The 27,123-nt window shown below is 39.5% G+C and overlaps 1 protein-coding gene across 3 annotated transcripts in view; it reads right to left on the reverse strand.

Moving 5' to 3' along the window:
- The window catches only part of Traf6 (TNF-receptor-associated factor 6), a 159,355-nt gene extending 145,492 nt beyond the window's left edge, over positions 1–13,863 (reverse strand). For 2 of the 3 annotated variants that reach the window (XR_010860210.2, XM_067147509.2), the window contains exons 1-2: positions 13,745–13,863; positions 13,575–13,622 (exon numbers count right to left, since the gene is read on the reverse strand). Coding sequence is in view for 2 of the 3 variants with exons in the window: in XM_067147509.2 (XP_067003610.1) it covers positions 13,575–13,622 (48 nt within the window). In the remaining variant the exon portion in view is untranslated. Of the gene's footprint in view, positions 1–13,574; positions 13,623–13,721 lie in introns of all 3 variants that reach the window. The other variant, XM_067147510.2, reaches the window with a different exon arrangement.
- Positions 13,864–27,123: the final 13,260 nt, after the last annotated feature.

The following is a 27,123-nucleotide window of genomic DNA, read 5'->3' on the forward strand; positions in this document are numbered from 1 at the left end:
TACCGTATGTCCAGTAGTGTGTGCATCCCTTCCTCAACCTCTTTCCTTTTCCTCTCCACTTAACCTCAATCAATCCCATTATAGCTATATACTCCTTCTCCATAAAACAAATCACCTCTTCTGACTTTCCACTCAGTGACAAGAGATTGATCACTGCCACCTTCAGATGTTCCCTACTGGTTGCCCAATTTTCACAGTCCTCCCAGTATAAGAACTGTGCACTGCTTCCAAGTAATGCCCTAGCCTTTACCACAGCTCATTTATTTATTTATTTATTTATTTCGTGGCCATGGCCTTCATTAAAGTACAGCCCTGTATTTGTCTGGTGTGAAAATGGGAAACCACGGATCATCATCCCCAAGGCTGCCGACAATGCGGTTTAAACCCACTATCTCCCAAATGCAAGCTCACAGCTGTGCGACCTAACTGCACAGCCAACTCATTCGGTCAAATAAAAATTATTTTCAAAGTGAACACAAAAATAGAAAAAGAAATAAATCTGAATTAAATTCCATAAAATATATACAACTGAAAAAAAGGATTTATTTTTTTATTTACAAATATATTTTGAATTTAATCTGTATCCCAGAAATAAACACCTCTGGAATAAAGTATGTGCAGCTATTGATTCACTTTAAAATTTTAAAGCGGCGGGAGAGAATCAACTAGTAGCGGAACTTTGGAAGAATGCAAATTTACAGAATATTCGGAATGTACATAAACATTTCATTGACATATGTAATACTGAAAATTTGCCTGAAGAATGGAATGTTGCAATTATACACCCACTACACAAAAAAGGCAATAGATCAGATCCTAGTAATTGTCGAGGAATTTCTTTGCTGGAAACCACTTATAAGATTTTTTCTAAGATTTTACATTCTAGAATTCATTAACATGATAGTGAATTTGGTGAATATCAGGGTGGTTTTTATCCAAGACGAAGCTGTCCAGGTCAAATTATCAGTCTCATATGGATTATAAAACATCAAAGGATTAGGAGCAAAAATTTAGTGATCACTTTTGTTGATTTTCAAAAAGCCTGTGGTAGTATCCATCGTGAATCACTACTGCATATCCTTACGGAATTTGGTTTACATCAGAAACTGGTATTTCAAATCTCCTCGAAAAGTAAATACTTATTTTGTTTTTGGAAAATCCACTTTGGGGTGAGGAGGGGATGAAAAGAACCGAAAGAAAAAAGAGTTTAATTATTTTTATGAGGATACTTATATTTCAGAAACTGAAAATGTTACTGTACAGACGTGAAAATTGGCATTTGGTATCTCTTTTGAAAATAAAGAAACGTGTATATTTTGTTATCAAAAGTTCACTTAACAGTGGGGAGGGGGGGAGGAGAAGTAAAAGAGGAGTTAAAATCTTTCTATTGAGGATACTTCATCATCATCATCATCATGAATTCTTTCCAGCGAGCCGGGTAGGGTGTTTCAGAACGATGAGCCTCCATTTATTATGGTCCTGGTATGCTTCTCTCTAGGGCATCCCATGTTTCTCCTCTCTTCTATAGGTCTTCTCTTATCTGGTCGAACCACCCTTTTTCAGGGCGTCCAATTGGTCTTCGTCCCAGAACAATCTTTTCAAAATACTGCCTTGGTGTTTCAGTCACCTGCATCCGCTTAACATGTCCTACCCACTTCAGCCTTCCATGATCAGGTTAACCTGCAGGTCTCTTCTCGTATCTGATCATTCCTAATTCTGTCCTTCCTTGTTTTCTGTACAGCTGATCTAAGGAACTTCATTTCACAAGCTTGCACTTCTCTTATGTATGATGCAACTCTCCAGACTATATGTCATGATGGGCAGGAGATAAGTCTTAAACACAGTGTGTTTAGCCCTCTGAGGAACTTCCTTGTCCCATACTATGTTCCGTACTTGATGGAAGAAGTTGGATCTGTTCTGCGCCCTGTTCCAACACCTCGTTCTTGGCACTTCCGTCATTTGATATTGTACTCCCCAGATATTTGAAGGTATTCACACATTCAATCTTCTCTCACTCGAGAGTGAGGGTACAAGGTGTATTTGTTCTAACTTTCATTATCACTGTTCTGCTCTTGCTCACATTTAACTCATATTCTTAAAACTTGGTGTTCGAAAGATCCAGTCTCCTCTGAACATCTCCCTCAGTTTCCCCCCAAATGGCAACATCATCAGCAAAAACAAATGCGTTATTTATCTATCTATTCCTTTGAGATCCTTTATAATAGTATCCATGAGTGAAATGAAGAGCAATGTGGAAAGAGAACTCCCTTGTTCGACACCTCTCCTTGTTTTAAACCACTGATATCTCCCATCTCCTACTTGCACACTACTTTCACAACCATTATACAACATCTGAACTTTTTTAATTAGTGCTTCTGGGATGTTATGTTTTTCTAAACGTTCCCATATATTTCCTCTCTCCATCCTGCCCATGTGTTTTTTTCCAAATTCAAAAACACTATTATCAAGTCCTTCCATTTTTCCCAAAACTTTTCCATTAGCTGCCGGAGTGAAAAAATTAGGTCTGTGGTTCCTCTATTTCTTTTAAATCCACGTTGTTCCTCTTCAAACAGGTTCTATAACACAGGCCCTACCTCTACTGCACAATTAACTAATGTTTTTCTAAATGCATTCCACTCTTCATCAACACTACTTGTCTCATTTTTTGGCAATTAAGCCACTATCAAATTTTGAAAATCCTTCTTGATTTCACTTTTCATTTTCCATTGGCAATCACTTTACTGCATGTTTAGCTTTAACTATGCAATTTAGATCCACTACTAGAAATCTGTGTAAGACTCCATGGCTCAAGCAGCAGCGCGCCAGCCTCTCATCGCTGGGTTCTGTGGTTCAAATCCCAGTCACTCCATGTGCGATTTGTGCTGGACAAAGTGGAGGCAGGACAGGTTTTTCTCTGGGTACTCCAGTTTTCCCTGTTATCTTTCATTCCAGCAACACTCTGCAATATTTCATTTCATTAATCATTGACCCAGAGGAGTGCGACAAGCTTCAGCAGCTGGCACAATTTCCATCCTTGCTGCTAGAAAGGGGCTTCATTCATTCCATTCCTGACCTGATCAAATGACTGGAAACAGGCTGTGGATATTCACACTAGAAATCTGTGGTCCCTATCCAAGCTCTTACTTGGGATAATTTTCGTATTCCTCACTTTTTCTCCAATTAATTTATCATCACCATCCTCATTTCCCCTTATTCAGCTCCTGCCGGGTCAAGGTATTTATGGCACTTCTCCATCTTCCACTTTCCTTCCACCATTCCTCTTCCACGATCTTGTCCAAGTCTAAATTTCGTCTTCTTATGCCGCTCTTCACTGATTCAATCCACCTTGTTCTTGGTCTTCCTCTTGCCCTCGCACTTAGCCTCCAGCATCTGTCTTGGAATTCTATTCCCCTCCATCCTCTTTACATGTCCAAACACCTTAGTTTATACTTTTCAACTCTCTCATTTAGCTTTCCTATCCCAACTTCCTTCCTAACATCTTCATTTCTCGCTCTGTCTTTCCTATCATACTTCTTAGGAATTTTATCTCACTGGCTTGAATGTAGTTTAACAAGCGTTTAACGTAAGGAATTAGGAATTAACTTCATCTACTATCCACTAACCGTCGGAGAGCTCGTGCTGGGCCCACGTTCGTAATGTCACAAATCGTATTGCCAGGCCTTGTTCTCTAGGAGGCGCTGCATGGACCGTGTCAAGGAGGCTGTCTGATGCCAAGCTCCAAGGCTACTGAGAATACTTATATCTCAAAAACTGAAGTTGTTACAGACATGAAAATTGGTATTTGGAATCTCCTTTAAAAATAGAGGAACATGTACATTTTGTTATCGGAAGTCCACTTAATTGGTGGGGGGGAGTGGAGGAAGAGTTGAAATCTTTTTATTGAGGATACTTATATATCAAAAACTGAATGTTACAGATGTGAAAATTGGTATTTGCAACCTCCTTTAAAAATAAAGAAACTTTTTTTTTTTTTTAAAGAAAAAAGACTGTTTCTAACATGGACAGTTCTATGTTGCATGTTCCAGTCTTAGCTATGCCAGCAGTCTGATCATCTTCGCCCCAAAAGGCAATACCACAAACATGGTTTACACTGAGGTAATGGAGTAAATAAAACACAATTTTTCAGCGAGTTTTTATACTTTAGGAATTTTCAGATAATGTCTTAGTGCAGTACTGAGGAATGATTACGTTTATCAAATTACGAAATCCATGCGATTGAACCTGCGGGTAACAGGTAGTATTTTATATAAATAATGCTATTTAACTGCAGAGGCTTGAGAAGAAATGACAGCATCAACACTTGAAAAATCCTCACCTAAAATCTGGCTGGCAAAGGCAGTTGAATTTATCAAAATGACAATAAAAATAAAAATTAAGATATACAGGTAAATTGTTCAAGATAGAAAGCTGATTTTCAAATCAATTATGACTGGTGGCTTTCTAAAAATGATGTTGACTACACAACGAAAGAACTAGATGACTATCTGATAATCACACCTGTTATCCATAAGGCATACAATAGTGAGGAAAAGAAACTGATGAAAACTACAAATCTCCCAGTCAAGTATCCCATGTAGATTTCAACCAGATTCAAGATTTAGTTCTTCAGTACATTGATCAGAATTCTTATTCCATCTCTATGGATGTTTGAAAGATAAAGAAATAAAGGGATATAGCAGCAAAATCTTGGAGGTCAACTGCCAGACATATGAGCATTACTGATTTTTTTCACTCTGAAGTGTTTAAATTAGGCCTATTTATTACAGTACAGTATGTTATATTAATATGTACAATCTATATAAATCAGAATGTCTGACTGTATGTATGTATGTATGTATGTAATCAAAAGTATCCGGGCACCCCCAAAAACATACGTTTTTCACCTTAGATGCATTGTGCTGCCACCTACTACCAGGTACTCCATAGCAGCGATCTCAGTAGTTATTCGACATCGTGAGAGAGCAGAATGGGGCGCTCCACGGAATTCACGGACTTCAGGTCAGGTGATTGGATATCACTTGTGTCAGAAGTCTGTACGCAAGATTTCCACACTCCTAAACATCCCTAGGTCCACTGTTTCTGATGTGATAGTGAAGTGGAAACGTGAAGAGACACGTACAGCACTAAAGCATACATGCTGACCTCATCTGTTGACTGACAGAGACTGCCGACAGTTGAAGAGGTTCGTCAAGTGTAATAGGCAGGCATCTACCCAGACCATCACAAAGGAATTCTAAACTGCGTCAGGATCAACACAGTTCAGCGGGAGGTGAGAAAACTTGGATTTCATGGTCGAGCAGCTGCCCATAAGCCACACATCATGCAGGTCAATGCCAAACAACGCCTCGCTTGGTGTAAGGAGCGGAAACATTGGACGATTGAACAGTGGAAAAACGTTGTGTGGATTGACTAATTACGGTATACAATGTGGCGATCCAATGGCAGGGTGTGGGTATGGCGAATGCCCGGTGAACGTCATCTGCCAGCGTGTGTAGTGCCAACAGTAAAATTAGGAGGTGGTGGTGTTAGGGTGTGGTCATGTTTTCCATGAAGGGGGCTTGCACTCCTTGTTGTTTTGCGTGACACTATCACAGCACAGGCCTACATTGATGTTTTAAGCACCTTGTTGCTTCCCACTGTTGAAGAGCACTTCGGGGATGGCGATTGCAACTTTCAACAAGATCGAGCACCTGTTCATAATGCATGACCTGTGGCGGAGTGGTTACATAACAATAACATAACATCCCTGTAATGGACTGGCCTGCACAGAGTCCCGACCTGAATCCTATAGAACACCTGTGGGATGTTTTGGAACACCGACTTCGTGCCAGACCTCACCGACCGACATCGCCACCTCTGCAAGAGACTATCCTCATTTTTTCCGTATTGAAAGTCTTAAAAGGAGAACAATGCAACTTTGATTTCCACCAATTCAATACATTAAAAGCAATTATAAAATTAGGATCTCATCCTTATTTCACTGCTTAACTGTTAAAACATAGGACATGTTTCGTTCATATTTTGAACATCTTCAACTATATTCTTACAAGGTTAAAGTTGTAGAACAATGTTATCAGTTTTGAATTTATCAAAGTTCTAGAACAATGTTATCAATTTCTAATCACTACATTGCATGCAAAAAGCCTGGATTAAATTCCAAACCTCTCCGCAGTGCTCATATGGAGTGAGGGCATGACACTGTTGGTGATTTGTCCGTCAGATGGAGACATTAAGCCTTGAGCAGATCCCTTGGTGCTATTCGACAGGAGTAGGCTATGTGCCGGCACTGGGTTTCACCCTCTCCCTTCCTACTATCATATATCACATCATTCATTTCATCTCATTAACTCCTCTGATGAGGTTGACGTCAGGAAGGGCATCCGGTAGTAATAAGAACCTGCCACAATAGATTCATCTCACCTCATATTCGACCCCGTAAAGAAACGGGACGAGGGTTGGACAAACAACACAGTATCTAAAAGTAAACAATGAAATAAGTGTCCAGGCAGCGCCGGGTAATACAGCTAGTATTACAGTAAATACTATTGCTACTTTGGTAAGCTGACTTTTCGTATGTTCCGAACATACCCTCAGTCCGGCAGGTGAAGGATTAGCGAGGTTCTACTGTAGCTAGTCTGTCTTTAATAGGGCGGTGATTATTGTTTTAAGAGGAAGTACAACTAGGCAAACAAATATGAAGGTATCAGCCAAAGAAAGACGAGGACCCTGAGGAGTGTGAAAATTAAAGACACCCTGTGCCTCACAACCTAATACCGTTGGGGTCAGAAAAGAACAAGAGTTAATCAAGGGAGGTCAGATAGGATAGATTAAAGTAAGGAGCCTGACACAAGTGGAAGCAATGCCAGGACTTAGCTTAAGACCCCGTGGTTACTAACCCATGCTCCTAAGATAAGAGCCCCTGTGGCCCCTTTTAGTGGCCTCTTACAACAGGTAGGGGATACCATGGATGTATTCTAGCACCCAACATGTTAGAGTTGTCTTTAAAAGGTATTTCTTCCCCCAATATGAACACCAAGGTAGCTGCTCAACTTTATTTCACGTACAGAACCTGGAAAATCACTTTCATAGATATTCCATCCTCCACCCCTACATCACCTAGAACCTTAGAACCTTTCCTCCTGCCCTTTTCTGGTAACATATTTTTGGCTTTTCCTTCTCAGTACCTTTCACAGTATGCGTCCTAACCTGAGAAAACCTGGAAGTTCTTTTGTGCTTTGTTTCATAGTAGTGTTATAGAACTGCTATTAATTGAGGAACAAATGGTTAGTAATAACATGACAGCATGGACTGAAGAAGAAAGTTTAGGGTTTTTTTTTTTTTTTTTTTTTTTTACAAGTTGCTTTATGTCGCACTGACACAGATAGGTCTAACGGCGATGATCGGAAAGGAAGGGGCTAGGAGAGGGAAGGACGACACAGCCATTGCCACAATTAAGGTACAACCCCAGCATTCGCCTGATGTGAAAACCTGAAACCACGGAAAACTATCTTCAGGGCTGTCGACAGTGGGGTTTGAACCCACTATCTCCCGAATACAGGACACTGGCCGCACTTTGACTGCAGCTATCAAGGTTGGTCATAGAAGAAAGACTCAACACTGGTTTCTATGTATTTCTTTCAACATAATCAACATGTTCCTTCTCAGTGGTTACATAACATATTGCCATTATATTCTGAGGAAAGGAGAAAAACCAGTCTCATGAACGGCCTATGGACAGCAGCTAAGCGATAATCTGAATACACCTCACCTTCGACACTGGCTTATGCATTTGTGGCTGTTGAGAGCAATGTTAAACAGAATTCTCAAAGTAAATGCACAAGTACGCAAACTTGAACAAGAGCGACCCCACAAGACGAAAATATATGCCTTCTGTTCTTCTAGACTAGGACTACTTGCAGTCGGGCAGTAAGTGGTGAGCACCGATCAAATACTTGTGTAGACTGTTTAAGTCATACGTACCGGTAAGCAGTTAATAACAAATAGACCTTACAGTGAATCATCTTTCGCAAATATTAATAAAACATCCTTAAAGTAGGGCACAAATTCACTGCTGGTAAAAAGAAACAGGCTCCCGTGTTTAATTTCACAATTAAATTTGCTGTGGTTATTAAGTGTGGTGCTGATTGATATTTTCAGAGAAAATGGGTGGTAGAGAGACTGAACCCAGAACAGAGTGAAACAAAGAAAATTGGAATGATTTTCTCCTTTGAAAGCATTGTAAGTGATATTTTCTTTGTGTACTCTTTATGATTGAGATGTGTGCACTGACCAAGAATCGAACAAGTGGTTTCAACATAGTAATGACTTTTAGGACTTCGAAAATAGAAAAGTAATCTTGTATACATGTATTTGAAGTTTTAGTTTAGATTTATTATGTACGTGCTTCTTCCCAGATAAATTATTCCAGATAATAAATAGTCCCCCATTCGGGTCTCCGGATGGGGACTATACGAAAGGGGGCAATCATCAGGAAGTTGGATACTGACATTCAGCAAGTCGGGGCATGGAGTATTAGAACTTTGAATCATTGTGGTAGGTTAAGAAATGTGAAAAGGGAAATGAAAACATTGAAGTTATATGTAGTAGGTAAAAGGGAAGTAAGTTGGCAGGAAGAACACAATTTCTGGTCAGGTAACTACAGAATTCCATTATGAATACCATGTTTAAACACTACATCGTCGTCTCTTTAGGTGGACCTCCCCGAATGGGCATTTTAAGAACCAAATTGATTACATCCTTGTCGATAAAAGATGGAGAACCTCCTTCCGTAATGTGAAAACAAAACCTAGTGCCAAATGCAGAACGGTTCATCGTTTACTCTGGGCCTACCTTAGAATCATACTGAGCAAACCAGTCGTCAAAATAAACTAGAAAAAATTAGCGACCCCTGAGCCAATTGCTTTTCCAGAAACACTACCAAGCACTGGGCCACCTGACCTAGAGGGAAATTGTGACATGGCTTGGAAGAGAATTGAAGAATGGATTACAAATGCAGCGAGCAAGGTCCCAAAGATGAACACCGTAGTGAAGCGACAACACTGGATGACTGGTGAAACCTTGGCACTGGTTGAAATGAGACTTAACATCCGGGTCACAGTTACAGATCCAGAACAACAAGGACGACTAATGAAAAAAGTGAACAGTGATATCAAACACGCTTGTAGAGGAGATAAGAATGAACACATTAAGAAACTGTCTGCAGAACTAGAGGCACATGCGACCAAAAATCACTGCACAGAACTGTACGACAAGGTGAAATACTTAGCACGAGAGTTTATGCCTAAGACTCAGATTATTAAAGATGACCAAGGGAATATCATCATAAATGCAGCGGGCATCGCCAAAGTATGGAGAGAATACTGCATCGAGCTGTTCACTGATGAACCACAACCAATGCCAGGTCACCAGAACCCAACAGACTTTGAACCAATGAACCTTATATAAGAATTGGAACATGCAATAAAAAAGCTCTGGAACCGGAAAGCACAAGGCCAAGATGGAATCACTGCTGAAATCCTCAAGAACATGGGTGACCTAGGTGTCGACATCCTCCACAAGTTATGTTAGAAGATATGGACATCTGGAAATTGGCCGGGCAAGTGGTGCCACTCCATCTTCGTACCACTGTTCAAGAAAGGTTCTCCACTTGACTGAGCAAGCTATTGAACGATAGCCATCTCACATGCCAGTAAAATCATGCTCACGGTGCTGAACAGGAGGCTGAAGACCTTCTTACTTCTTGAATTCGGGTTTGTTCCAGGCAAAGGAACTCGTGAGCAGACCCTAAACATCCGGCAGCTCATAGAGAAGACAAGGGAGTACAATATCAAGATGTTCCTGTGCTTCGTGGACTACAAGAAAGCCTTCGACAAGGTAAAATGGTCAAAGCTCTGGGCTATACTCATTGAGATGGGGACGCCGAGACATTTAGTGTACCTGATTCAACAATTGTACTCTTCGAACACTGCGACAGTGAGAGTTAATGGTGACTTCTCAGACATCTGCTGGACTGCGACAAGGTTGCATTCTTTCCCCCCTCCTATTTAATGTATACAGTGAGTACATTATGAGGGAGATTCTCGAGGACTGGAGTGACGGCATCACAACTGGTGGCAGGAAAATAACAATCTCAGATATGCTGATGACACTGTGATAATTGCAACAGATGATCATGAACTAGAAGCCATCGTGCGGAAGTTAGGCGAGCGAAGCAGAGAATATGGTCTTGAAATCAACAATAAAAACATCAAAGCGATGATTGTAGACCGTTTTAATAACAACAGACCTGCCATAACAAGAATTGCGGATTATGAGGTTGTCAGTCGCTTCGAGTATCTAGGATCTATTGTCACAAATACTGGAGACTGTGAACCTGAGATCCACAAGCGCATTGCAATTGCAAGAAATTCAACAGCAAAATTTACTCGCATCTGGAAGGACACCTCCATCATTTCTAAGACAAAGCTCACCCTCATTCAAACTCTGATCTTCCCTATCGCGACCTATGCAACAGAAACTTGGACAATAAAGACGGCGGATTGCCGCAGGACTGATGCTCTAGGAGATTATTGCGAATACCATGGACAGCACACCGTACAAATAAATCGATCCTGCAACAGCTCGGCATCAGAACAAGACTGTCGACCCTTATTAACGAAAAACAACTCAGATATTTATGTCATATTGCCAGAAGACAGAGGGCAATGGAAATACTTATCATAGAGGGAAAAGTCGAAGGCCAAAAACCTAGAGGACGTGCACCATTACGATGGACGGACCAGATCAAGAACTTGACCAGGATGAGCTTAGAACAAGCAAGTTTCCATGCCCAAAGCAGAGACTCCTGGAGGAATATCACCAAAAAAATTGTCGTGTGATGCCACTACACCCTTGCGAAGGGTTGGACTAAAAGAGAGAACTACAGAATTATCAACACAAAATCAAATGGGTGGGTGGTCTAATAATGAATAAGAAAATAGGGTAGCGGTAAGCCACCATGACCAGCATAGTGAAAGGATTATTGTTTTCAAGACAGACACCAAACAGATGACCACCACAACAGTGCAGGTCTCCTCTATGCCAACTAGTTTCATGGATGATGAAGAAATTGAAAGAATATATGAAAGATTTAATACAATATCTAAAAGGTGACGAGAACCTTTATTGTGATAAGAGACTGGAATGCTGTGGTAGGCCAAGGAAGAAGGTAACGCAGTAGGAGAAACTGGTTTGAGACAAAGGAATGACAGAGGAAGTTCGCTAGTTGAATTCTGCACCGATCATAATTTTATCCTCACTAATACTTGGTTCAAACACCACAAATGGCAGCTGTATACATGAACGAAACCTGGAGATAGTGGAAGGTATGGGAGACTTTGTTATGATTAGGCAGAGATTCAGAAACCAGGTTTTGAATTGCTAGACTTTCCCAGGAGCAAAAATGGACTGACCACAACTTGTCAGTCATGAATTGCCATCTGAATTGAAGAAATTGAGGAAAGGAAGGAATGCAAGGAGATGGGATCTAGATTTGAGAGAAAAGGGTATGAGGGATAGTTTAAAGGAACATGTTGCACAACTAAGTGAAAAGGCTGAAGGAAACATCATACCGGTAGAGTAGGAATGAACAGTCGTAAAGAATGATTATCAATAAGGCTTCTGAAGAAAGGTTAGGAAGAAAGGAAAGATCAAATAAGAATCAATCAATAACTCAGGAGATACTAGACCTGATTGAAGGATGTTGAAGATTGTATTGTCGTGAGAAAGGTAGATGCTGCATACAGTAAAATCAAGGAAACCTTTGGAGAAAGGAAAACTAGGTGAATGAATAAGAGACCTAAGTAGGAACAAGGCAACAGGAATTGATGACGCACCCTCAGAATTACTATCTGCCTTGGGAGAAACCAGCCTGGTGAGGTAATTCCATTTAGTGTGTAAGATTTATGATACAGAAGAAGTGCCATCAGATTTTCGGCAGAGTTTTGTTATATCTATTCACAAAAAAGCCGATGCTGACAAGTGTGAAAACTACCGCACCATTAGTTATTTCACGCCTGCAAAATTTTACAGAAGAATGAAAAAAAAGAAGTTAAAACCGAGTTTGGGGAGTATCAATTTGGCTTTAGAAGAAATGTAGGTAGGTACACATGAAGCAATCCTGACCTTGTGTCTGATCTTGGAGGATCGAATTAAGTACAAGTCCACGTACATGGCACTCGTAGATCTAGAAAAGACGTTCAATACTGTTGGATCAAGCTATTTGATATTCTGAAGGTGATCGCGATCAGATACCGAGAAAGAAGAATTATCTACAATCTGTACAAAAATCCGTCTCAATGATAAGAATCAAGGGCTTTGAAAATGAAGTAGCAATCCACAAAGTAGTGAGCCAAGGCTGCACTTTGTCCCCCTCTCCTTTCCAATGTAGGCCTATATATAGAACAGGCGGTACAGGAAATCAAAAAGGAATTTGTAAAGGGAATCACAATCCAATGAGAGGAACTCAAAACACTGAGATTTGCCGATAATATTGTTATTTTATCTGAGACCGAAGAAGATCTGGAGAAATTGCTGTATTATATGGACAAAGTCTTCGGAAAGGCGTACAAGATGAAAATAAATACTGTAGCCCAAGTCCAAACAAGTCTAATGGAGTGCAGTCGAACAAAGTCAGGTAATGCAAGAAATATTAGATTAAGAAATGAAGTCTTAAAGGAAATCAATGAATATTGTTACTTGGTAGTAAAATAACTAACGATAGCAGAAGGAAGGACGACATAAAATGCAGACTAGCACAAGCAAAAAAGGCCTTTCTTAAGAAAATAAATTTGTACACACTGAACATTCATACAAGAATTAGGAAGATGTTTTTGAAAACTTTAGTCTGGATGTGTAACATGGACAATAACTAGGCCTAGTTCAGAAAGGAAGACAATAGATGTTTTTGAAATTTGTTGTTACAGAAGAATGCTGAAGGTGAGATGGGTAGATCGAATCATAAATGAAGCGATACAGAATCGAAGTGGTGAGAGAAGACCGATTTCGAGAAATTTGAGGAGAAGAAGTAGAATGATAGGACACATCTTAAGACAACCAGGACTTGTTCGGATGGTTTTCGGGGAAAGTTTACGCGGTAAGAACAGTAGGAGTAGACCAAGGTATGAATAAGACAAGCAGATTAAAGCAGACGTAGGATGTAGTAGTTACGTAGAAATGAAAAGGTTACCACAGGATAGGATAGCATGGACTGCTGCATCAAACCAGTCTATGGACTGATGACTCAGACGACAATATGTGCATAAAGGCAACAATTGCAAACATAGGCAGTTTCATTTGCGTAGTTCCACAGTCGAACGGTTAGTACTAATAACGTTGGTCACGCGACAGATTAGTGATCTCAGGTTAAATCCGCGCCAGATTTCTTCCCAGATTTCTCAGCATACGGCAGCGGTAACGAGCGAAATGCAGTGTAAAACATATAGTGCTTACAAATCAAATAAACTGCTAATAAAACATTATTTAATGATACTTACAATGCAACTCTCCTGAGCACAAGCATCCCGAGAATGCGACTGCGACATCTGTCAAATTACATCAAAATAACATTAGGGCCTATACTATTTACATAAACATATATTATGTAGATTCGAAAAGAGCGAAGGCAATAAAAAGTTGCATACTTCATTACAAGTAAATTTCTTACATTAATTTGCTATATCAAACAAACAAAATACACAATTTAATGAAAAACTTCCACTGGATTTCGAAATAATACTCAAGATATGTTTCAAACACGATGCATATCACTGGACTAGTGATGGGTAGTTCACGAACGAACTAGTTCTCGGGAGCTACTTGTCTTGTCTTGTCTTGCGGATATTTATTTGGGATTCAACAAATTCTTTCCCAGTCACGAGACAATTAATATATTACACTTACATCGCAAAAACACACGGTTACATCACTAATGCCCGATTTTAGCATGATCACACGGAGATAGATGCACTTAAAGAAGCAAAATTATATCGGGTATGAGTAGGTTCATGGAAGTATTACATTCTATACTGAGCAGAGACACAAATAACATAGTAAGCTGGAATAGGAGTAACGTGTTACACTGTACAAGATCGGAAAGTAATAAAAACCTTGATACAGTATCTACTCACCAGGAACATATAGAAGTGCCACCTCACAAACATGTCGGAATAAAACAACTGAAAAACTAGATCATAATTACAATTTTATGTGAGTGTTATCAAGGTATTCGTTTAAAATAGTTATGATAGTAGGCGAAGGTTGGTGCAACAAAACTGAAAGTCGAGTAGGGAAAGATACTTGAACTTTAAGTAATTTCTGCATTAAAATGGCCTGGTGATGTGCATATTGGGGGCAATGAAAAAACAAGTGGTCACTATCGCCCTCAGATTCCCCACAGGAACAAGTTGGGTCGTTCGTAATGTGAAATCGAGTTAAATATACTGGGGTTAAGGCATGATTAAAACGTAGTCGGATGATATTGGTAATGTGACGTCGTGTATACGTACCATTTGCAAACCACGGCAGTGTGGGAATACTCGGTTGAATTTGATAGTAATGTTGGCCTTTCGTAAGAGCAGATAATCGCCATTGTATGCACCATGTGTGTTGAGCTGCAGTTTTGATATGTGGAAAAAAGTCGGGAATCGGAATTTTGATTTGTAATATATTCGCGGTATTTGCACTGGCGTCTTTCGCTGCTATATCGGCCATATCGTTGCCTACGTGCCGATTGTGCCCTTTAATCCATATTAGCGTTATAACAAAACCGGATATTTCAAGTCGAAGTAGAAGAGACATAACTTCGTAGACATATGTATTTGTATGAGGGGCGAATGATTGCAGAGCTTGTAAAACACTTTGAGAATCGCTGAATATATTTATTTTTTTGGAGTGCAACTGTTGAACATATACGAGGGCTTGGTATATGGCATATAATTCTGCTGTAAAGATAGTTAAATTATTAGGTAACGGATATTTAAAGCTAATGAGTAATTGTGGATCGTAAAATGCTGCTCCGACTCCAGTATTTGATTTTGACCCATCGGTAAATAGGTGGTAATCTGGTGAGGTTATGGAACTTTTAAATTTCTTATGAGAGTATAATGTGGGATAAGGGGATTACTTGGTTTGATGCATCAGAAGGGCCAATGATAATAGAAGGACGGAATGTTTGAAGGTCATAGTGGTATGAATACGTATTAACTCGTGGTGTACGAAGTATAGTCTCAGTAAGATGGTGGATTTCAGAATAAGCCATGTATATGGCGGGATACCGATGATTGGGAGGAGGACGCTGTTGATAATATTCATATAACAATTGTAATTTAGGGACAATAAGCGAGTTCGTTCTACTAATATGTTTAAGTAGGAATTTTTTGGAAAGTTTTATCCTGCGAATATACAGTGGTTCTTCCGTAGTTTCTACTAATAAAGCGTTAGTTGGTGTTGTGCGGAGGGCACCCACACTGATACGTAGTGCGGAAAATTGGAGACGATCCAAAGCTAATAAACTATGTTTAGAGGTTAAATCAATAATGTGGGCGCTATAATCAAGTATGGACCGAATGGTTGCATGATATAGCTGTAGTGCTAACAAGGGGTCAGCACCCCATGCACGTTTCGTTACCGTTCGTAGGATGGTGATATAACGATCAGATTTCCTAATAAGATGTCGTATATGAGTTTGCCATGTGAGTTTTTGATCGATATATATTCCTAAATATAAGTGTTGTGAAACCAAGGGAATGCTATAGGTGTCAAAGTTAATAGGGCTTTTATCAAAGGTTCGTTTATGTGTAAAGATCATAGCTGCACATTTAGGTATAGAAAGGGAAAGTCCATGGGCCGTTAGCCACTGAAAGACTAAACTTAAAACCCGAGATATTGTGGCTCTACAAAGGTCAATGTGGGAGTCAGCACAATAAATAACATAATCATCCGCGTAAGCTAGAATACGAGCGTGTGGTAGCACAAGAGATTCGAGCTCTTTCATGTAAAGGGCAAACAAAATTCCACTGAATATCGAACCCTGTGGTAAACCTTGTGATGTATAACGGCTATCAATTGTGTGCTGGGGAGATTTAATAGTTAACCGACGGTTAGTAAATAGTTGATTTAAGATAGAAAGGAATTGAATGGGGAATCCAGCACTAAATAATTTCTCCCAGAGGATATGCAATAACACAGCATCATAGGCCCCTTTAATATCCAAAAAACTGCCACGATAGATTGTTTCCGCCATTTTGCTAACAAGATGTCGAGTAAGAAAATAATGATAGGGTCTTGTGTACTATTACCCCGTCGAAAGGCAAACTGATACTTGGGTAATAGCGAGTGATATTCCAATACCCACGCCATTAGTTTCATAAGGATTTTACAAAAGACTTTGCGTATACACGATCCCAGAACTATGCCTCGGAAATTTTCAGGTTCGGTAGGTCGTTTTGTTGGTTTCAGAATGGGTGTGATGAAAAACTCGTTCCATGATGCTGGTACATGTAATGTCTCGAAAATACTATTATAATATTTGAGTAAATAAATTTGGACATGGGGGGGTAAGGCTTTGAGCATTTGATATGTAATTGCATCAGGTCCTGGTGATGAGCTATTGACGGTACATAATACAGAGTGTAATTCGTTATATGTAATTGGATTCAAAAGGGAAATAAAAGAACAAGAATTATTCTGTGAGGTGGGTAAAAAGAGTGGATTTACGGTAACAGGGGCAAGGGTGTATAAAAAATCTTCTAGAACTTGTCGCGGATAAGCAGAAGAAGTTTGGTATTGGAAAGTTCTCGTGATCATGCGGATCGCGTTCCAAAATTTCGTTGCTGGAAGTTGTGGAGTTAATTGAGAAATAAAAGATTGCCAAGCTTTTCGCTTTTTTGCATTAAAGACGAGCTTTGTTTTTGCAATATGATTTCGCAATTGAAAATAATGCTGCTGCGTCATTGATTGGCGATATTGTTTGAATAATTGTTTGCGCATATGAATAAGATCGTGACATTCTTTGTCCCACCATTTTAGTTCATATTCCTGTGGGTGGGTCGTCACTTTTAATGGTCGACACGGATGAAACATGTTTAAATATTGGGTTAAATAAGGCAGTAAGAGGGAAAAGGAAATAGGGGACTTGTGTTTCTGCTGCAAGATATAATTGAGGTATGATTGATAGTTAGAAACATTGAAATTTTTATAAGATCGGACGTTACTTATACAGGAGGATGTCTGAAACTGGAAATGTGGTGGGTGAATACCATATGTGATGAGAATTGGGAAGTGGTCACTAGTGTGAGTATCAGATAATGTATGCCAGGTGGTGACAGGGGCCATAGTTGTGCGGCAGAAAGTAAGGTCTACTGCACTGGGTGGAGATCCAGGCGGAGTTAAACGGGTCGGGGAGCCGTCATTTAAAAGAAACAAATTCTGATGAGTTGAAGTAGTAGGTAAATTGGAACCTTTGATGGTATCCACCATACATCCGCATTCAGTGTGGTGGCAATTAAAATCACCGAGAAGAAAAGATGTGGAAATGTGTCAAATTGTTGAATAAAATGCATCCATTGATTCTGAGTAATGTAAATGTGGGGAGGGCAATAGATGTTTAAGAAACATGTGTTATGGTGTACTATTCCTACAGCATAAGTGTGCGGGATGATATATTGTAAAGAGAAATGTGTAACTGATAAGGAAGTATGAACACATGTGGCAACTCCATCAAAGCCGTTACCATCATGTCGGAAAACTTGATAAACTCGTAATCGAAAAATGAAATGCGGTTGAAACCACGTTTCTTGTAAGCAGATAAAATGAGCTCGTGTTTCATTCAGCAATATTTGTAACTCATGTCGTTTAGAGGCGGCACTTCGACAATTCCATTGGAGTAAAGTAATCATGCTAGTATGTTCATGATAGAGTCTCGTAGTTTATATAATACATGGTGAAGTTGAGGTTCGTGACCCATACTTTGGATTAACATTACCAGCAATTGCTGGATTTCTTGTTGAAGGCGTTCCTTGGAAGGAGGATAATGTATATCTTGAAGGGTTGTAGAGGGTTGCTGCCTAGCAGATGTGGGGGCACTTGGGGGATATGCTAGTTGCAGAGGTTGTTGCATGGCACTCGTTGACGGGATCGAATGTACTGGAACCGAAGATTCGTTTCGCAGAATGGCCATGTATCCTTGTCGGTCGAAACCGGGTTCGGGTGTAGGAGGGGGAGATTGCATGATCACTTGGGTGAACTTACGCTTACGCGGGTTGGGAGTCGCAGGGGATAGGGATTCGACGGTAGAGGAGGGAACTGAAGTTCTTGTTGCTCGGAATGATAAATTGGAAGGGCGGTTCGGGCTTTAGCTTCGGGAAAAGATATGTTTTCAGTACTCATTAATTTTTTAATGGTGACCTGATACTTATGTTCAGGACAAATTGAGGAACCTGTGACATGGTTTTTCTTACAGTACGCACATTGTGTAAATTGCTCCGTACACGCCTGGGTTTCATGTTGTTGCGCACATTTCCCACAACGAGCGTTTTTCGCTTGACATTGCCGAATTGTATACCCATAGCGCTGGCATTTGCGACAGCGAATGGGTGAAAAGATGTAAGGTTCAACTTCCATGTACACCTTGTATAAGGCGACATGGGAGGGTAATGTTTGTGATCTGAAAACAATTTTTACTGAACCCGTAGGAAGGTATTGGGCTTCGCCATCTTGAATTGCACGGCGATTAAGTCGTTGCACGCTTTTAACTGGTGCCTCGGATTCCAGGTACTGTAATATGTCATCATTCGATAAACCTTTTTCAACTCCACGAATAATGCCTACTCTTAACACTTGTGATGATGGAATGTAAGCTTTAAGTTTGAGGGTTTCAAGCATAGGATTACTCAAAAATTCGTTTGCTTGAGAAGCCGTATGGAAGGTAACTTGTAGTCGATTACGCCCTTTACGTTGGATCGATTTGACATTGAGTTTAGTTTCGTAAAATCGGCGACCAAGTGCCATGGGGTGTAAATTGCCGATGTTTTGCTCGTTTATGGATTCAACAAATACAAAGAAAGGTCCATGATGAAAACGATTATAATATTCCGGGGTAGAAGCCACTTGGGACGCCTCGGATTGATTGTTAGATTGTTCGGAATTAGAACGGTCTACCACTTCCGTATTACGCCTCTGTTCATCAGACTCAGTTGACTGAGAACCTTGCTGTCGTGTCGTATTACTGGATGAAATGGTTATGGGTTCCTCTCGACTGCTTGTCACTCCCGCACCACACTTGAACGAAAACACAAGTGTTACCACTACCGCGCACCTCTGACTCGCACAAGTAGAGTAGTGTACCGTACCACTATCACTGCGTGACTGAGGAACTACTTCACTCCCACGAACTGTGAAGTGTTTACCCTAAACCACCGCCGTCTCAATAACTATATACTGCCTGCTCTGTACCGTGAAAATTGCGTTTACACCGACATTGCAGATGACAGCACTTACCGCACCCAGACTACATGTTGGTTAAATGAGAGTTGGTCCGTAACACCAACATAAAATTAAAAATAATCCTTAATGTGTTACTAATAAAGAAGATAATGCACATACAGAAACTAACATTTCTCATTTGAGCTTGGCTTATGTTATGACCATACACGAATGACATTTATAATTAAACACAAACACCTTGCTTACACAAACACTGTATTGAAAAGTGTCTCGTGATACACTGACATAAAGCAACCTCTACAAAGAATAACACAGTTTCTATATAAATGCTGTAGTCGACATGCGCGCATTCTACTGGGATATAACAGTCTCCCACGCTTAATTTTTGAAGAAGAAAATTTGGTGATCATTCAAGTAACGTAGTCCTTAAGGTACTTCTGCCTCGAGTCCTCGATTACTCCCAGGGATTGGCTCTTTCATCCAGTCAGTGAAGATGAAAGGTTGTTTATATTCAGGATGTTGTTCTTGTTGACTTGGGCCTAATTGCTGATCAGTGATTGTACCCGTCTTCTTCGGAACCTCCGTTCTAAGTATTTGGTCCATATGTCTTCTGAGGCTATAACCATCGTCTAGCTGAATCTGGTAATGTAAATGACCAAACTTTCCAATGACTACTCCATACTTCCATGACATTTTATTCCCTTCATAGAATTTCACTTGGACTCTGTCTCCCACGCTTAGATTGCGATGTTCATGAGTCTCCTCTTGATTTCCTTCCTGTTTGATTGGGCGAATAACGTCTAGTTTGATCCGTAATGGTCTGTTCAGGTACAGTTCAGCTGGTGATTTTCCACACTCTAGAGGGGTGGCACGATATTTCAGAAGGATCTCTTGCACTTTTCTGGATATAGACAAGAGCTCATTCGACATAGCTTTTAGTCGACGTTTTAGCGTCTGGATGTTTCGTTCAGCCATTCCATTAGTTGCAGGATGTCCAGGAGCTGTGAATTTTTGGAATATACCGTGTTCCCTACAGAACGATTTGAATAGGTCACTTACAAATATTGTAGCGTTATCAGAGACTATCGCTATTGGGAATCCATGAAATGAAAATATTTCTCTTAATAGCTCAATTGTCTTCACAGTGTCGGAGCTTCTCGAATTACTTTGATTTCTGCCCACCTGGATTTTGCATCAACAATTAGAGGGAAGTAGAGACCTTGAAATGGACCCGCATAATCCATGTGGACGCGGCTCCAGTTGTCTGTAGGGACGTCCCAGTGGTGAATCGGGGCTTTCGCTGGAGAAGATCGAATGTCACCGCAGGCCTGACAAGATTTTACCATTTTTTCAATATCCTTATCAATATTCTTCCAGTAGCAATAACGCCTTGCTAATTGTTTCATTTTTGTAATCCCTAGGTGTGTGCTATGTAATTCCTTCAGGACTAATGGCTGGAGTTTTGACGGAATGACGACTCTTTGACCCTTGAATAAGATTCCATCATCTAGCGTGAATTCATTGTCTATGGATTCAGATGACATGAGCTCTGCTTTGATTTTTGATAACAATTCATCGTTTTCTGTTGAAATTCGAATACTGTCAGGATTTAATTCCGTGGTTGCTATTTCAGCGATGGTTGAATAACAGAGTTTATGAACTTCGTCATTGAATACTATATCCTTTGAAATGTGTGATTGAATGAACGCTGCTCTTGACAAGCAGTCAAAGTTGGTATGTTCTAAACCTTTTTTATATTCAACTTCATAGTCAAATCCCAAAAGAAATGAAGCATATCTTAATAATCTAGCAGAAGTCATAGCTGGGAATCTTGAATTCTGATGGAAGATTCTGGTAAGTGGGCTATTGTCTGTTATCAACTTAAACTTGCGTCCAAATAGATGCATATAAAAATAGTTGACAGCGAACATAATTGTTAGAGCCTCACGATCCAGCTGGCTGTAGTTACGTTCAGCTGAAGACAAGGACCTTGAAGCAAATGCGATAGGCTTTTCAACATCATCAACAATGTGTGACAGGACTCCAGCAATACCTGTTGGACTGGCGTCAAAAGCTAGAACCAGTGGTAGATCTGCATTATAAGGTATCAGCACTCCATCACTTGCAATCTCGTCCTTTAGTCTGGCAAATGCTGATTCACAAGAACTAGTCCAATGAAACTTCTTATTCTTGAGGAGAAGCTGCCTCAAGGGGTAGGTCATAGTTGAAGTATTTGGAATGAATCTTGAATAATATGTTATCATTTCAAGAAATCTTCGAACATCGTCTGTATTGACCGGACGAGGCATTTCAAGTATTGCTTTAACTTTGGCTGGTGACTTCATGATTTTATTATATTCAATAACATGTCCCAGATATTCGATGCTGATTTCAAAGAAAGCACACTTCCTTTGATTTAGATGTAAGTCGAAATCTTTGAGCCTTTGAAGGCAGGCAAATAGTTTTGGTTGACATTCTGTTTCTGTAAAACCATGAATAATAATGTCATCAAAATATGAATGAGTTTTTGATAGTCCAGATAAAACTTGATATATGATTCTATTAAATTCGGACGAAGCTGTTTTTATACCAAAGGAAAGACGATGCATGCGATATGGACCTCGATGTGTTGATATGGTTTGGATCTTGCTGCTTTCATCATCAACCTGGAGATGAAGATATCCTTTATATATGTCCAGGTGGCAAAAGTACCTCGAGTTATTCAAGCTATTTAGGATGTCATCCACTTTCCGAATTGGGTAGTTTGCTGCTACTAATTTGTCATTGACGCCTATCTTTAATCAACGCAAAGTCGAACTCCGCCATCGGACTTTGGAATCACTACTAGTGGCGAACTCCAATCACTGTAATTGATTTTTGAGATTATCCCACCTGCTTCTAAATCGTCTAATTCTTTTTCTACTTTCTCCCGTAAAGCATATGGAACATCACGTTCCTTATGAAAGATTGGCTTGGCATCCTTTCGGAGCTGAAGAGACACTTTCAAATTTGGCACACACCCTATCTTTTCTTCGAAAATTTCTGGAAATCTCTTGATTATCTCAGTAATACAACCGACTGACTGTATACCGATATGACTAGTATTTAATTCCGCTTCACGGTCAATTTCTTGAAGATTAATACCAAGGTGACGGATCCAGACACGCCCCAGAAGCGGTTCGAAGTCGTCCCGTACTACATAAAACTCTTCAGATGAAGTTCTATTCTGATCAGAAGCAGTAACATTAACCTTTCCATCAGGTAAAAACACATTCTTAGTATAAGAACGAAATGCAACATCTACTTTCTGGAGTTGTACACGTAAGTCAAGCGCTTTGAAACTAGAACGTGATAGCAAGGTAAAACCGGCTCCAGAATCTACTTCAAATCTCTGGGGTATTCCTTCTATAAGAACTGTAGCATAAAATTTCTTCGCATGTGGATATTCGTGATATTGAAAAATGTCTATTATATGGCTAACACCGAATGTTTGAGTAATATCTTCTTCCTGAAGAAAATGAGAGGCGATTTTGGAATTCCTTCTTGTTGCTAACAAAGTACGTATACACACTTTCCTAATGTGGCCGAATTTCCCACATTAACTGCACTTCAGATTGATAAAATCGGTCCTACAGTCCTTCGCTAGATGATTGTCTCCACCACAACATAAACACATATTTTGAATTCCCAATTCCTTGTAGTCAATTTTTTATCTGGCCTTGTTTACCGGTGTTGCTTGGCTTTGATCATCATAAGATACGTCCTGCCTTGATTTGTGATTGATTTTCTGAACAGAATCATTATAAGTAACCTTGTAAACAGCTGATGGTGATGGTTCCTTGCTGTCTAACTTACATGTTTCAAGAGCGATAGCTTTTGTTACAATTTCGTTTACCGGGCGAGTTGGCCGGTGCGCATAGAGGCGCGTGGCTGTGAGCTTGCATCCGGGAGATAGTAGGTTCGAATCCCACTATCGGCAGCCCTGAAAATGGATTTCCGTGTTTTCCCATTTTCATACCAGACAAATGCTGGGGCTGTACCTTAATTAAGGCCACGGCCGCTTCCTTCCAATCCTACGCCTTTCCTGTCCCATCGTCGCCATAAGACCTATCTGTGTTGGTGCGACGTAAAGCCCCTAGCAAAAAAACATTTGCCTGCAGTAATTGTTCACGAATTGAACTGTCATAAATTTCCCGAATGAACTGTGCTCTTAGAAATACATCTGCAATGCTTACCTTACATTCACATGTAGAAATGTTGTCGCAAATTGTAGCACGCCTCAATGAAGCAACATAGTCAGCAATAGGTTGATTTTCAAGCTGGTAAGCGGATAAAAACCTATGTTGGCTACCAGAACATTCTTCTTAGGACAAAGATGGTTTTCTAGGGTTTGAATTAAATTGTCATAATCGAAATCACTAGGTGTTTTTGGTGCCACTAATGGAGATGTTATAACTCGTAGATCAATCGAATTAAGTAGCATCTGAGCGGCGTATTTCTTGTTGGTGAACACATTTTTCAATTGTAGATAGTTTTCAAAACGTTGCCGGTAATTTCGAAAGTTCTCTGCTTGTGGGTTGAAACATTCGAAGGGTGGAATTAGAAATGTATTGGAATTAATAATAGGTTGAGTAGATTGAACTGGTGCTTGAGTTCTCAGTTGATCTAAGAGTGCCTGTTGATTGGCATACATTGCTGCCAAAAATTGCTTAAACTGATCTGCATCCATGGAGAAATGTTTGAGTTACGTCTGCCACAAAAATAATTGAAGATTAGGAATATGACATTTACGTAGTTGAGGTTAGATACGTAACACGACAGTCGTATTCCCGTTCAGTCACCGATCGCAGAACATATTTGTATTCAGACACAATATTATCATTTTCCTCTGACGTTTTGAAAGTTTTCCTCGTCTCCAATTGTTATGACCATACACGAATGCCATTTATAATTAAACACGAACACCTTGCTTACACAAACACTGTATTGAAAAGTGTCTCGTGATACACTGACATAAAGCAACCTCTACAAAGAATAACGCAGTTTCTATATAAATGCTGTGGTCGACATGCGCGCATTCTACAGGGATATAACAGCTTAAGATATAGAAACGTAAAATATACAAAATCTTACCATTTACAGTAGATATATTAAGATAATCCCATGCTCCATGGTACATACAAATTTCAGAATTTTTTCGACAAGAGTAACGGAGCACCTTTTGAGTCCTTTTCTTACTGTTATTTACCAGCATTGGACGCAAGAATATTTCTATCACTATTTCGATAAACCTTTGTTCATGACCAGATTTCAGGATACGTTTTATAGCACATAATACAGTGGGTGCGTTCGCCATGTCATTAAACCCACCACCCAATCTCACTGAATTAAATACAGCTTCTATTGCGTCTCCAGAAAATCATCTAGTGAGAACATAAAATAACAGATTTTTTTAACAGATCAGTCACACATTCTACTATAGATCTGCCGTCTCATTAGTCAGACACTTCGGTTTTTCACGTTTTGATTCCAACCGAATTAATTTAACGTACTCGGTGAAATCATCATTCAACCATAAGTGTTTTATCTGCTGGTGGATGTAAATGCACACAGTCTAGATTGTTTTGCCGAAAGGCATTAACGTAATAATTTCTGAACTAAAAGAGATAAATCGGAGACTTCTAAGCCTTTGAAGAGGAAGTAGGCAGCAGGACTAGAGAACTTCTTTCATCAAATCAAATCAAAATCTCTTTATTTGCAAATGAGGTGTCTACCTCCGTGGCAAATGGTACACTAAAATACATTATTGTCAAGCACTAAATTTTAAATTAAGAAGAGAAGAAAAAAAGTTTCTAGGATACAATAACATACAATTTATGATAACAATTTTTTTCTATTAAACAAACAGATCATCCTTAATAAATTTATATTGTTTACAAAATTCTACTTATAATATCTCCTATACTTACAAACATAGTCAACTCATATACAGTATGTGGAATTACTTCAAATAATACTATGCAACTGGTATAAGATTAAAATTTACATTGCATTTATTTACTTCTTTTTAACCCATTTTGGAACCTAAGTACTATAACGACCTGCTGCGTCTTAACCAGAGCCCCCTTTTGCCACCACTTTTCAGAGTTCCTGAAGGGCCTTCACAGCTACCGTAGTGCTCCCAGGGCCCTCGAAGTCTCCACTGTACTTCATCCCTACAGGCAGTCCCCTACTTTGGCTGTCCAAACTCCATGGATCAGGGGATGGAATTAATTTTTTTTAAACACACATTTTTTATTTACAATAGCCTGCACTGGTCGAATGCCCTCTAATATTTCATTTATTTTCCCTGTTGCTGTTTATTCTCTTCTTGAATACCTGTACAGATTTTGGAAAAGGATCAAACACTACCCCTGGTAAACTGTTCCACTCCTTCACGCCCTTCCCAATGAATGAAAATTTACCCCAGTGGCTTCTGCTAAAATTCCTTCTAATTTTATATTTGTGGCCAGTTCTGCCAATATAATTATTTTCCAACTGAAGCCTCTCACGGATTTCTTCCCATGCTGCTTCTCCTGTATAGGCTCTATATAATCCTATAAGTCTAGTTTTCTCCCTTCTCTTACTTAAAGTTTTCCACCCAAGTTTCTCTAACATTTCTGATACACTACTGTTTCTCCTGAAATCCCCTGTTACAAATCTTGCTGCTTTCCTCTGCACACTATCTATTTCTTTTATTAGGTATTCTTGGTGAGGATCCCAAACACTGTTTGCATATTCCAATAATGGATGAACCACACTTAAGTAACGTTTTTCTTTTAATTCTTTGTTGCATCCTCTAAGTAGCCTCATTATGACATGTAACGATCTGTATGCTTTCCCAACAATATCATCAACATACCCCTTCCAGTGCAAATTACTTTCAAATCTCACACCTAAGTATTTGCACTTGCCATCTTTTGGGATAACTACCTTATCCAAAGTATATTCAAATTCAGTTTTAAAGCTCCTGTTTGTAAATGTTGTAACAGTTGATTTGCCTCCATTAACCTTCATATTATTTTCTTCAACCCACTGTTGGATACTTTCAAGTTCCCTTTGTAATTCTGAACATTCCTCAATGTTATTTATTTCCCTATAAACAATTATATCATCTGCATACAATCTTATTTTTGATGTAATATTGTTCCCTAAATCATTTGTGTATATTAAGAAAAGTAACGGACCGATTATACTACCCTGTGCGATTCCCTTCCAAAATTTCTCTTCCTGTGATATATTATTTCCTACTTTGTTTTTCTGAACCCTTGAATTTAGAAATGCTTTTATCCAACGTATAACCCTTACGTCCAATCCTATTCCCTCCAATTTCTTCAATAATATTCCATGTTCCACTCTATCAAAGGCTTTGGAAAGATCTATGGCTATGCAATCTAACTGGCCTCCTGAATCCAACTGATCTGATATGTCCTGCTGAAATCCCACCAGTTGTGCCTCACAAGAAAATTTCTTTCTAAATCCATACTGGCTCCTCATGAACCAATATCCCTCTGACGTACTTTGCTATTAAACTCTCCAGTATTTTACAAACTATACAAACTA

The sequence above is a fragment of the Anabrus simplex genome, chromosome 5, assembly GCF_040414725.1.
Source record: "Anabrus simplex isolate iqAnaSimp1 chromosome 5, ASM4041472v1, whole genome shotgun sequence".
NCBI classification, from domain to species: Eukaryota; Metazoa; Arthropoda; class Insecta; order Orthoptera; family Tettigoniidae; genus Anabrus; species Anabrus simplex.